We start from the raw sequence: 13,229 nt of genomic DNA on the forward strand, positions 1-13,229 counted from the left end.
TTAACTAAAAAAAAAAAAAAAAAAATTTTATAGCGACACATTACCTTTAAATACTAGCAGAGGTGCAGTACTATACAGAGGTCGCTATGCAGTGGTCAGAGCCATCTGCTTCCGGCACTGACCTCTGCATAGCTTCCAGTGTCCGGAGGCAGCTGATCTGTGCAGGGTCCGGGTGTCGGACCCCCGCCGATCATATACTGATGACCCATCCTGTGGCTGTCATCAGTATAAAAAACAACCCCCAACCTGGACTATTCCAGACTATTTTTGGCATTTTAAATTAACGCCGTTCACTATGCAGTGTAAATAACATACTACCTTTATTCTATGGGTCGGTACGATTACGGCGATGCCAAATATGCACGTTTTTTTTATGATTCACTACTGTTGAACAATAAAACACTTAAACTAAAATTACTGGATTTGTTTTTGCATTGCCGCATTCCAAGAGCCATATCTTTTGTATTTTTCCGTTGATATCGTAAAATGTGGACTTTTTTTTCGAGACAAGGTGCGATTTTTATTGGTACCATTTTGGAGACTTATTCATTAACTTCTATTATTTATTTTTGAGTGAGGAATCGCAAAAATAAAGCAATTCCACCATTTATTTTTTTATTGCGGCTCTTTTTATACGGCGTACACTATTCAGTTTAAATAATGTGTTAACTTTAGTGTTCAGGTTGTTAGGATCGCAGCGATACCATATATGTTATGCAGTCCCAAGACCTTCGATGCTTCGAGTAAAAATTTTCAGAATCCAAGTTCTCTTCTCACAGCTCTTGCACACGACCAAGATAGGGCCGTGAAAAACAGTCCGTGTGTCGGCCGGACCGCGGTACAGGTGAACGGGACTCATAGACATTTATAATGGTAGGAGTCTCTGCCTCCCCACGGAACTGCTGTTCTGTACTGAACAAAATTATACAATACAGAACAGCATTTCTATGGGGCGGCAGAGACTCCTAGCATTAGAAATGTCTATGATGCCAGGAGTCCCGTTCACCTGTGCCGTGGTCAGGCCGGGAATCCTTCACTCCAGCCCCCAATGCGTCCCATAAGACTGACCTCTATTTGACAGCAATTAGCCGGAGGTCTTTCTTTTAGTGAGCTCATAGAATAACTCACCCCGTGCACGGTAAGCAGTCCTCGGGAAGACGAGGGGTCAGGAGATGTTGGATTCCCGGCTTCGAAGGACCAAATGATAGAAGAATTTAGGTTCTTATCAAATAGATTTGAGGAGTCATCTGAATAAAAATGGCGCGTCTTTATTCTTATCGATAAGGAGACATTATGACAGGTAGATCAAAAATCCAATTTTTATACATGGGATAAACCTTGTTCAAACCAGTCCTTAGACAGCTTTCTTATCTCTTTATTCGAGCTCGACACTTATGTAAATACTTCACTTCTCTCTCTAAAGGGATTGAGCTGCCCACCCCCCTCTACTTGATAACATATTAAACACTTTATCAGCAGAAAAATCTTTGCAGAGAAACTTGTATAGCTCAATACACATTTTAGTTTCCGATACATAAATTTATATAAATTTCCTAACAGACACACGGACCGTTTTTCACGGCCCAACCTTGGTCGTGTGCAAGAACTGTTAGGACCATCTCCTTCTCAAACTATTAGGTAATAAGGTTTCCCACGTACACGATTGCAGAATCTGTTTGACTTCCAAGTTGTAAGAAGATTCAGGAGTAGAGGTAGGAGGAATCTTGACTTTCATAGAGAACTTGTTGATGACTAATGGTTGGAAAAGAGAAATGTGGATACGGTTGGGAATCCGGAGAAGCGGCTACTTCAGACGATCAGTAACTGGATTGAGTGACTTGATAACTTGGAATGGTCCAATGGAGCCTGGAGCAAGTTTCTAGGATGACACGCCTAAGCCTCATATTCCTTGTGGAGAGTCAGACTTCATCGCCAGGAAGTACTTTGGGAGCCGGGTGTCGGTAGCCTCGAGCGACTAGAGTCTTCTGTCCAGATATACTGAAGTTTCCTTCAGACATCCACTACTGCTGTTACCTGAGACTGCTCTATAAAGAGACATCAACTGTAGACAGTTTAACCAGGGGATTCGGGGGACATGATTTTTGTGGGCAAAATAACCCCAAGGTAGCAAATCCAACCAACTATTCTGGTTACCATTAACATGGAGAAATTACTTGAGGACTTGATTGAACCGCTCCATCTGTCAATTACTCAGAAGGTGATAACTAGAAGAGGAAATTTTAAGGCTTTACCTACCACCCCCAGAAATTTAAAAAAAACAAACAATACAGCACGACGGAGACATTGTATCGTGGTAGGCCATGAATACGGAAGAGCTCAATGAAGAATATCTGAGCTAGTCGTGTGTAATCCTGGAAATAGTACAAAGTGAGCCATTTTAATAAAGTGACTGCAGGATCAGACTACAGACGGGCTTTGTTTGTAGTCTGTAACCATGACGACACATAACTGCATAGGAGCTGCATACAACAAAAAAAGTTTGCTTAATGTTTCATTTTCTGTATTTTTTATAGATGCATTTAAACAATAAGATTTTTTTTTTTTTTTTGTAAAAGTATACATACCTTTTACAAATCAATAAGGTAATCTGAATACCTCTGGGAGTAAGAGTCTATGACCACCATATAGTTATTATAAAACAGATCTTTTATTCGGCATATAAGAAGATGGCACGTTACTACAGGCAGAGTGACTCACTTATAGATTGGCTTCTGCACATTACACGGAGACTAAATCATCATCATGGAGAGTTGCGTTTTTGGCGTCCTCCCTGCACATCATAGTTCAGTCAGATCATCATTGAAGTACAAGTGGATGCTGGCCGTATGGGAATCGCAATCCATTTTCAGCTCCTCAAACTCTTCATCCTCATCCCGCACGCCGTTCTCCTCCAGCGTCAGCTCCATATTCAGAGGAACCCCACAATATTTCCACGTGTAGCTCGCAGCATGAGCATTGTATGGCAAGTAACGACCCAAGATTTCATATATAGTCTCCTCTGAACACACCTGCAACACCAATGTCATATATTATATCTATGTCACCCTGCAGGGCGAGGAGAAGATTTGCCTTGGTTACCGTAGGATACTAGGCTGTCATCGGTGACTTACTTCCAGAGTGTGCTCTTGGGACGTTAACGTGTTGATGATTCGGATGATCCTGGTTTTGGATGACAAGATTCCGACCTCATAGGAGGTGTTTCGCCACCAGGGGCGTCCAAAGTCAGTGTCCCAATCTGAACAGGGAAAGGAGGGCGGCACGTGGAGAAAACGTCCCTGAGGTGTGTAGTGTTTCAGGCAGCCAGTTTGTGGGTCGACATAGGTCTTGATCTGTGGAGATAAATCCATGAAAGAAAGATGGTGGCAAAGTCCGGGAGACATTTATAATGAGGAACACACTATAACAGATATCAACCAGGTCAGGGGGGGCAGTGGTAGCAGCCCATTCCCCCTCCCAGGATTTTGTGGTCTGCGAAGATGCCCTCCACCCACTACGGTCAATGGGTAGCTCGCTTCATACAGTTATATAGCTCCTACTGAACTCAATTATACTACTGTACGCAGTGAGCTTTCTAATTGAATGATCTCTGCTTGCTGTCAAATAGGAACATTCTTGGCAAAAAACGCGTCCTGACCTAATATTTTCTGACAGCTGAGGGTTTGCTACAACTGTATTCAATCCTCTGTGAGCCAAACAGCCTGAACTCCAGACTGATATATTTTACCTGCACCGATACATTGCAACAAACTATCATGACTGGAGAGGGATTTGTGCTGCTGATGTGTGTACCTCACAGAGGATCGTCTAGACTGGATACAATCTGTCAGCTGTGAAAATGATTGTGTCAGGTTAGGGCTTCAGCCTCTGAATGTAAATAATAAGATTACCGTGTCGTTAATGTTCGCTGTTAACAAGCAGACATACTGATATAGGTGAGGAATTGTTACACAAAGTAGATTAGAAAGATTCAGGATTAATATTGAGAATTTCAGAATATCTGTTAACTATGTTGGCTTTTTAAACAAGGGACCCTATGACATAACATCTAGTTACTACTCACAGGGACCCCTAGACAATTAAGTATGAGAAAAGTGACCGTCCCCCTGCCTTATATCACAGCGCAATACACATTACACAGTGATGGACACTTACGTCTCCAGTCTTCACATTGAACCAGTGACTGATGTCTTTTCCTGCAGACAGGATGATCGGCTTCAATAAAATGTCACCTGACAGAACACAACACCAGAATTATTATCAATGGAGGACAAGGAAAGAGAGAGAGAGGAAAGTTCTGGTAAGAGAAGGGCCAAAGAGAAAAGGAGACTATTGGAGCTGGGGAGGAAGGAGAAGGGAGGTGCCGGGGAGGAAGTAGAAGAGAGGAGCCGGGGAGGAAGGTGAAGAGAGGAGCCGGGGAGGAAGGTGAAGAGAGGAGCCGGGGAGGAAGGTGAAGAGAGAAGCCGAAGAGGAAGAGAAGGGCCGAAGAGGAAGAGAAGCGCCGAAGAGGAAAAAAGAGGAAGGAGAAAAGAGGAGCCAGGGAGCGAAGAGTGGAGCCGAGAAGGGCCGAAGAGGAAGGAGAAAAGAGGTGCCGGGGAGGAAGGAGAAGTGTGGAGCCGGGGAGGAAGGAGAAGAGAGGAGCTGATAAGGTAGAGAAGGGCCGAAGAGGAAGGAGAAGAGAGGAGCCGGGGAGGAAGAAGAAGAGAGGAGCCGGGGAGGAAGGAGTAGAGAGGAGGAAGGAGAAGAGAGGAGCCGAGGAGGCAGGAGAAGAGAGGAGCCGAGATGGAAGGAGAAGAGAGGAGCCGGGGAGGAAGGAGAAGAGAGGAACTGAAGAGGTAGAGAAGGGCCGGGGAGGAAGGAGAAGAGAAGGGCTGGTGAGGAAGGAGAAGAGAGGAGATGGGGAGGAAGGAGTAAAGAGGAAGGAGAGGAGGAAGGAGAAGAGAGGAGCCGAGGAGGATGGAGGAGCCGAGAACAAAGAAGAGAGGAGCCAGGGGGGAAGGAGAAGAGAGGAGCCGAGGAGGAAGGAGAAGAGAGGTGCTGAGGAGGAAGGAGAAGAGAGGTGCTGAGGAGGAAGGAGAAGAGAGGAGGGAGAGGAGCCGAGAAGGAAGGAGAAGAGAGGAGCCGGGGAGGAAGGAGAAGAGAGGAACTGAAGAGGTAGAGAAGGGCCGGGGAGAAAGGAGAAGTGAGGAGCCAAGGAGGAGAAGAAAAGAGGAGCCGGGGAGGGAGAAGAGAGGAGCCGGGGAGGGAGAAGAGAGGAGCCGAGGAGGAAGGGGAAGAGAGGAGCCGAGGAGGAAGGAGAACTGAGGAGCCGAGGAAAGAGAGGAAACGAGGAGGAAGGAGGAGACGAGGAGGAAGGAGAAGAGAGGAGCTGAAGAGGTAGAGAAGGGCCGAAGTGGAAGAGAAGCGCTGAAGAAGAGAGGGGCCGAAGAGTAAGGAGAAGAGAGGAGCCGGGGATGAAGAGAAGGTCCAAAGAGGGAGAGGGGGGCCGAAGAGGAAGGAGAGGAGCCGGGGAAGAAGAAGAGAGGAGCCGGGGAGGAAGGAGAAGAGAGGAGCCGGGGAGGAAGGAGAAGAGAAAGGCCGGGGAGAAAGGGGGTGGTGAAAAAGAGGAGAGGGAAAAGAAAGGGGGTGGGGATGAAGGGGGAATAAAAGGGAAAAGAACGGAGAAGAAGGGTGAGGAGATGGGGGTGTGAAGAGGGCACTGGGGATCACAGTGCTCGGGTAGTGTCAGTCCTCCGGGTCACCTCGGTTCTCCTTGGCTAGTGGGGTGAGATCGTACACCCGGCCCAGGTAGGACACCCAAAGGTCATTGGGCGTGCAGTGCCGGGAAACCTCTCGGGGCGTATAATACGGAGCTCTGGCGGGACTCATGCCTGAATCTCAGCTGCTTCCTGACGTTACCATGGTAACGGGACGCTCTCACGGCCACTTCTGGCATCTTCAACGTCACTTCCGTTACCACGCCGCGTTCCCAGGTTTCTGCGTTCCAGCTTGTACTCTGACGTAGATTAGAAACGTCATTTCCTGTGCAGCAGCCCTAAGTGCATGCTGGGAGGTGTAGTTTCTTTCCCATCAGCCTGTGGTGGAGTCATGGCTGCTGTGCTGGAGGAGAATGGCTGCAGCCCCCCGGCTGGGGTGAGTATTGTATACCGGGGGCGCCGCACATCGTCCGGTGTACAGTCTGTGATCCGGGGGTCTGCTCTATACGGGGAGTGGTCCTAGAGCAGCGTCATTATATCGGGGGGATGGGAAAGCTGGATGACTACCAATATGGCCGCCATGGCACCTCCCACAGGGCACCCAGCTTTCCCAGACTCCTGAATGGTCCTGTCTGTAGTATTTCTGCAGAACTTGTCAGATGTCATTCAGGAGCTTGGAAAAGCTGTATGACTACCAATATGGCCGCCATGAGAAGCATTATCACCCAGCTTTCCCTGGCTCTGAATGGCACCACTGCTGGACCAGCGTGACATTCAGGAGTCTGAGAAAGCTGGGTAACGGCTGAGTGTAGTTGATAGAAGAACGGGATTGGATTGGTGCATTTCACAATGGGTTAATGATCCGTTTTTCAGGACTCGGATGTGGAGGCGGGTGACGGTGCCCGGCACAAGCTGGCGTCTCTGCTGAACCGGAACATGCGCATCGAGATGACGGACGGCCGCTCCCTGATTGGCTGCTTCCTGTGCACCGACCGAGACTGCAACGTGATCCTGGGCTCCGCGCAGGAGTTTCTCCGACCCTCAGGTGAGCCCCTTTAAGACGGCGGCGTACATCCTGCCGTGTCAAGCTCCGCCCATTAACCCTTTTTCTCCCATCCCGCAGAATCCTTCCCTATTCGGGAGCCACGCGTCCTGGGTCTGGCCATGGTGCCCGGTCATCACATCGTGTCCATACAGGTGGAGCTGGAGAGCGTCACCTCCCCCCAGTATCTGTGACTCAACATGGCGGCCGACGCGTGACCCCTCCCCCGCACGCTGTGTATAGCTCTCTGTACAGTCACTTTTCTAGAATTAAATTATTTTTATCGTCCGTTACTCTCTCCGTCGTCGTATTTGGCCTGAGCCTCCTGATGCATGAATAGAATGCCAGGACGGCAGTGAAGACTGACACTTAGCTGGAACGTGGTAGTCGCTCAGCTGATGAGCCTTGACCACAATCTATCACTTATAAGGTACAGGAGTATTTAAAGGTGAACTCCACATGAAACTTCCAGGGTGACTGCAGTTCCCCCTCCCCCCACAGGAGGAGCTGTGTGCGGTGCAGAGCTGCTGTAGTTGTCGCTGTGTTTGATGTGGAGGGATCAGGTGGTCACCGGGGATGGGCAGTGATAATTTCTGCATATTCCAGTACTTGTGATCTGACCACTAGATGGCGGTGAGTTACATAGTTTGTACGGCTGAAAAAAGACACATGTCCATCAAGTTCAACCAAGGGACGGGAAAAGGGAAGGAAAAATTTCTACACATAGGAGCTGATATTTTTTTGTTCTAGGAAATTATCTAACCCTTTTTTGCAGCCATCTACTGTCCCTGCTGTGACGGCTCCTGCGGTGTCTACTGTCCCTGCTGTGACCAGCTCCTGCGGTAGGCTATTCCATAAATTCACAGTTCTCACGGTAAAGAAGCCTTGTCGCCTCTGCAGGTTGAACCTTTTTTTCTCCAGACGGAGGGAGTGCCCCCTTGTTTTTTGAGGGGGTTTTACAAGGAACAGGATTTCACCATATTTTTTGTATGTGCCATTCATATATTTATATAAGTTAATCATGTCCCCCCTTAGTCGTCTTTTCTCAAGGCTAAATAGGTTTAATTCTTTTAATCTTTCCTCATAACTTAAATTCTCCATGCCCCTTATTAGCTTCGTTGCTCTTCTTTGTATTTTTCATCCTTTCTATTATCTGGAGCCCAGAACTGAACTGCATATTCTAGATGAGGCCTCACTAATGCTTTGTAAAGTGGTAATATTACATCCCTGTCCCGCGAGTCCATGCCTCTTTTAATACACGACAATATCTTGCTGGCCTTTGAAGCAGCTGATTGACACTGCATGCTGTTATTGAGTTTATGATTTACAAGTACACCCAGATCCTTCTCAACAAGTGAATCCGCCAGTGTAGCTCCCCCTAGGACATATGATGCATGCAGGTTGTTGGTACCCAGATGCATAACTTTACATTTATCTACATTAAACTTCATTTGCCAAGTGGACGCCCAAACACTTAGTTTGTTTAAATCTGCCTGCAATTCATGAACATCTTCCATAGTCTGAACTATATTGCATAGCTTGGTGTCATCTGCAAAAATAGAAATAGTGCTATTAATCCCTTCCTCTATATCATTAATAAATAAGTTGAATAATAGTGGTCCCAGCACTGAACCCTGGGGTACACCACTTATAACCGGGGACCAGAGTAGGAATCATTGACCACAACTCTCTGGATACGGTCCTTGAGCCAATTCTCAATCCAATTACAAACTATATTTTCTAAACCTATAGTCCTTAATTTACCCATTAGGCGTCTATGGGGGACAGTGTCAAATGCCTTTGCAAAGTCCAAAAACACTAAATCCACAGCGGCCCCTCTGTCTAGGCTTCTGCTCACCTCTTCATAAAAACAGATTAGGTTAGTTTGACAACTTCTGTCCTTAGTAAATCCGTGCTGGCTGTCACTTATAATACTATTTATTGTCACATAATCCTGTATATAGTCCCTCAATAGCCCCTCAAACGAGGGGCATAGCTAAAGGCTCATGGGCCTCGATGCAAAAATTCTTACTGGGCCCCCCCCCCCGGCAAACTTCTCATGGCGGACGGCCCGCAGCTTTCAGCTGCATCGCTGGGTCTCCTAAGTGACCCTACAATGCAGCACTAGCAGCCGGGGCGTCACTAAGGCTGGGTTCACACACCCTATTTACGGACGTAATTCGGGCGTTTTAGCATTGAATTACGTCCGGAAATGCGACTCAAAAGCGTTGGGTCTTACGATGTTCTGTGCCGACGGTCATTTTTTTTTACGCGCCGGTCAAAAGGCGGCGCGTAAAAAGACGCCTGCGTCAAAGAAGTGCCTGTCACTTCTTCAGACATAAATGGATCAGTTTTCCATGGACTCCATAGAAAAACAGCTCCAATTACGTCCGTAATGGACGCAGCGAAAGACGCCTGCACATGCCATTAAGGCTGAAATTACGGTGCTGTTTTCTCCTGAAAACAGCACCGTAATTTCAGCCGTAACGGATGCTGCCGTGTGAACATACCCTAAGGGGTTAAAATGTCAGGGAAATAGCCCCAATACATATGTGTCCGCCCCAAAAAAAAAAAGTGTGTATAGGAGATAGCATAGCATATCTATAGAACTACGACCCTATCAACTATGGATAGGATTAGATACAGTGGCTCAGCAGGCAGAATCACACATGATAGGATTAGATACAGTGGCTCAGCACAGTATCACACATGATAGGATTAGATACAGTGGCTCAGCACAGTATCATACATGATTGGATTAGATACACAGCTCAGCAGACTGTATCACACATGATAGGATTAGATACAGGGCCCAGCTCGTTGACATTGCGGCTCCAGCGCTGGACCCAGGATAGGTAAGAATAATAATTTTGCTTCTTTATGTGTTATGGATTATTTTTTTGTGTGTTTGTGGTTTTTTACAGGTTCGGTTGTTGGACTTCGGATTCGAGGACTTCAATGACGGCTTTTTTTTTATTCTCAATAAAATGGTTAATGAGGGTTGTGTTTTTTTATTTCAATGAAATATTTTTTCTATGTGCTTGTATCTTTTTAAACTTTATTATCACCGCCTTAGTAATGGCCGCCGGCTGATTGACAACCTCCATTACTAAGGCGGGGCTTAATGTTAGCCGCTGCAGAGGCTACACTAACCCCCATTATTACCCCGGTACCCACCGCCACCAGGAGTACTGGGAAGAGCCTGCTACGAACCAGTACCCGACCATCTGTAGTGACGGGTAGGCACCGGGGCGGCCGCAGGCTGGTAGTATTAGTCTGGGGAAGGCCAAAACAAGTGGCCCTTCCCACCCTTGTAATGCTGCCTGCTGCTGCTGTGTTGTATCTGGCTGGTTATGAAAATTGGGGGGGACCCCACATCGTTCTTTCCAATTTTTTTATTTTTAAATGACGTGGGGTCCCCCCCATTTTTCATAACCAGCCAGATACAATAAAGCAGCAGCAGCCTAGCATCACCGGGGTAGGAAGGGCCACTGTATCTGGCCTTTCCCCTCCTGATAATACCAGCCTGCGGCCACCCCAGTGGCCGACCATCACTACAGATGGTCAAGTACTGGATGGTACCCGGCTCTTCCCAGCACCCCTGGTGGCGGTGGGTACCGGGGTAATAAAGGGGGTTAGTGTTAGCCTCTGCACCGGCTAACACTAAGCCCCGCCTTAGCAATGGATGCTGTCAATCAGCCGGCGGCCATTACTAAGGCGGTAGTAATATAGTTTAAAAAAAACACAAAGACATAGAAAAAATATTTTATTGAAATAAAAAAAAAACCCACACACAACCCTCATTAACCATTTTATTGATAATAAAAAAAAAGCCGTCATTGAAGTAGTCCTGGAATCCGACGTAGTCCAACGACCGAACCTGTAAGAAAACACACGAGAAAAACGATTAGTAACACGTGTGTTAGGCTTAGATACAGGGCCCATGTGTGATACTGTCTGTGGGACCCTGTATCTAAGCCTACCACAACGTAGGCTTAGATACAGGGTCCAGCAGACAGTAATCTTATACAGTATAAGATTACTGTGTGCTGGGGCCCTGTATCTAAACCTACAGTGTGGTAGGCTTAGATACAGGGCCCAGCAGACAGGATCACACATGGGCCATGTATCTAAGCCTACCATGTGATTGGCTTAGATACAGGGCCCAGCAGACAGGATCACGCATGGGCCATGTATCTAAGCCTACCATGTGATTGGCTTAGATACAGGGCCCAGCAGACAGGATCACACAATCTGTGATCCTGTCTCATGGGCCCCCTAAGCCTGCTACATCGTAGGCTTAGGGGTTGTGCAGTCCCTAAACATTGATGGCCTATCCACAGGATAGGCCATCAATAGCTGATGTGTCTCTCGGGACCCGCAAATCAGCTGTTTTGAAGGGGCCGCAGCACTCGTACGAGAGCTGCTTCCCCTTCATTTCACTACTCGCTCACACTGTGAATCGCCGACACGGATTCACAGTGTGACCGGAATGAAGTGACAGGAATGAAGGGGAGCAGCTCTCATACGAGTGCTGCGGCCCCTTCAAAACAGCTGATTGGCGGGTCCCGGGAGTCGGACCCCGCCAGTCAGGGCTAACCTTACCTCCCTCTTCGGCCGCGGCGGGAGTTCTGTCGTCTCGATGCTGTGCGCGGCGGCATAGCGCTGTGACGTCATGCGCTGCGCACAGCGCTTGACGTCAGGACCTCCGCTGCGATCCGGAACCAGGAAGGTAAGTCAAGTATGTTACTATAGTAACAGGGGCCCGCGGCCCGAGTTACTATAGAAACTTTTTATTGATGTGGTGCGGGGGGCCGTGGGCCCCCTGGCTTCGGGCCCGGTCGCAATTGCGACCGCTGCGACCCCTATAGTTACGCCAGTGCCTCAAACATGTTCCCCACGATGGATGTTAAGCTTACTGGTCTATAATTACCCGGGGAAGACCTAGAGCCCTTTTTGAAAATCGGCACCACATTTGCCCTGCGCCAGTCCCTTGGCACTATACCAGTCACTAGAGATTCTCTGAATATTATGAAAAGGGGGACAGAAATAACTGAACTAAGCTCCTGAAGAACTCTAGGGTGTAACCCATCTGGTCCCGGGGCCTTGTGTACATTTATTTTATTTAATTTAGCTTGGACCATCTCTACATTCATCCAATTCAGTATATCAACTGATATATTAACAGCACCGGCACCGGCTACATCAGCTGCTCCTTCTTCTGTTGTATATACAGAGCGGAAGAACCCATTTAGTAACTCTGCCTTCTCTTGATCCCCTGTGACCAACTCCCCATTACCACTATCTAAGGGTCCTACATGTTCAGACCTGGGCTTTTTTGCATTTTTATACTTGAAGAATTTTTTGGGATTTGTTTTACTATCCTTGGCCACCTGCCTTTCATTTTGTATTTTTGCTAATTTTATTACATTTTTACAGATTTTATTAAGCTCTTTATATTTTACAAAGGCTACAGCTGTACCCTCAGATTTGTATTTTTTAAATGCCCTTTTTTTGTCGTGTATTGCCCCTTTCACAGAAGGTGTAAGCCATGTGGGGTTTAATTTGAGTCGTTTATACTTGTTACCTATAGGAATAAATTTTGCACTATAATAACTCAAAGTAGATTTGAAAATCTCCCATTTATCATTTGCCCCATTATTTGACATTAGTTCTTCCCAGTCTATATCCTGAATTGCAGCCCTCATCCTGGGGAAATTGGCTTTCTTAAAATTAAATGTTTTTGCCCTCCCAGTTCACACAGAACATACACGAGGGGGCTGGGTATTGCGCTCGCGGCTGTCCTGAGGTTTTCTCCGCACCCCTCACAGGTAATGTTTTCGTTTCTTCGTATTAGATGCAGGTGAGGTATTTTTGATTCCCTGTGGGCTACGTCTTTCTAGGAAATTCTCCGAAGTGCCGAGACCAGCAAAATAAATGTACAGCCACAGAGACGACTATTCATTGTAAAGTACGTCCGAGCACGCTCCTTACATACATGGACACAGGCGCGCTCCTTACATACATGGACACAGGTGCGCTCCTTACATACATGGACACAGGCGCGCTCCCCACATACCCGGACACAGGCGCGCTCCCCACATACCCGGACACAGGCGCGCTCCCCACATACCCCGGACACAGGCGCGCTCCCCACATACCCCGGACACAGGCGCGCTCCCCACATACCCCGGACACAGGCGCGCTCCCCACTTACCCCGGACACAGGCGCGCTCCCCACATACCCCGGACACAGGCGCGCTCCCCACATACCCCGGACACAGGCGCGCTCCCCACATACCCCGGACACAGGCGCGCTCCCCACATACCCCGGACACAGGCGCGCTCCCCACATACCCCGGACACAGGCGCGCTCCCCACATACCCCGGACACAGGCGCGCTCCCCACTTACCCCGGACACAGGCGCGCACCCCACATACCCCGGACACAGGCGCGCTCCCCACATACCCCG

The 13,229-nt window shown here is 47.9% G+C and overlaps 2 protein-coding genes across 2 annotated transcripts; one reads left to right on the forward strand and one right to left on the reverse strand.

Moving 5' to 3' along the window:
* Positions 1-2,648: 2,648 nt before the first annotated feature.
* CYB5D1 (cytochrome b5 domain containing 1) lies at positions 2,649-5,991 on the reverse strand. Its single transcript, XM_075859251.1, has 4 exons — positions 5,760-5,991; positions 4,174-4,250; positions 3,132-3,350; positions 2,649-3,029 (listed from the first exon to the last, which is right to left on the reverse strand). The coding sequence occupies exons 1-4, from the start codon at positions 5,884-5,886 to the stop codon at positions 2,799-2,801; spliced, it is 654 nt and encodes a 217-aa protein (XP_075715366.1). The 5' UTR covers positions 5,887-5,991; the 3' UTR covers positions 2,649-2,798.
* Positions 5,992-6,032: 41 nt separating this feature from the next.
* On the forward strand, positions 6,033-7,044 carry NAA38 (N-alpha-acetyltransferase 38, NatC auxiliary subunit). Its single transcript, XM_075859252.1, has 3 exons — positions 6,033-6,150; positions 6,588-6,759; positions 6,838-7,044. Exons 1-3 carry the CDS (start codon positions 6,061-6,063, stop codon positions 6,948-6,950), a joined length of 375 nt encoding a protein of 124 aa, XP_075715367.1. The 5' UTR covers positions 6,033-6,060; the 3' UTR covers positions 6,951-7,044.
* Positions 7,045-13,229: the final 6,185 nt, after the last annotated feature.

Source organism: Rhinoderma darwinii, chromosome 3, assembly GCF_050947455.1.
Source record: "Rhinoderma darwinii isolate aRhiDar2 chromosome 3, aRhiDar2.hap1, whole genome shotgun sequence".
NCBI classification, from domain to species: Eukaryota; Metazoa; Chordata; class Amphibia; order Anura; family Rhinodermatidae; genus Rhinoderma; species Rhinoderma darwinii.

Bases quoted from the DNA above. Each gene is read 5' to 3' on its own strand.
- NAA38 (XM_075859252.1), top strand. From the start codon at position 6,061: ATGCTGGGAGGTGTAGTTTCTTTCCCATCAGCCTGTGGTGGAGTCATG. The intron at 6,151-6,587 runs GTGAGTATTGTA...TCCGTTTTTCAG, and splicing joins GCTGCAGCCCCCCGGCTGGG to GACTCGGATGTGGAGGCGGG. The intron at 6,760-6,837 runs GTGAGCCCCTTT...CCCATCCCGCAG, and splicing joins GGAGTTTCTCCGACCCTCAG to AATCCTTCCCTATTCGGGAG.
- CYB5D1 (XM_075859251.1), bottom strand. From the start codon at position 5,886: ATGAGTCCCGCCAGAGCTCCGTATTATACGCCCCGAGAGGTTTCCCGG. The intron at 4,251-5,759 runs GTGACCCGGAGG...GTGTTCTGTCAG, and splicing joins ACTAGCCAAGGAGAACCGAG to GTGACATTTTATTGAAGCCG. The intron at 3,351-4,173 runs GTAAGTGTCCAT...TTATCTCCACAG, and splicing joins TCAATGTGAAGACTGGAGAC to ATCAAGACCTATGTCGACCC.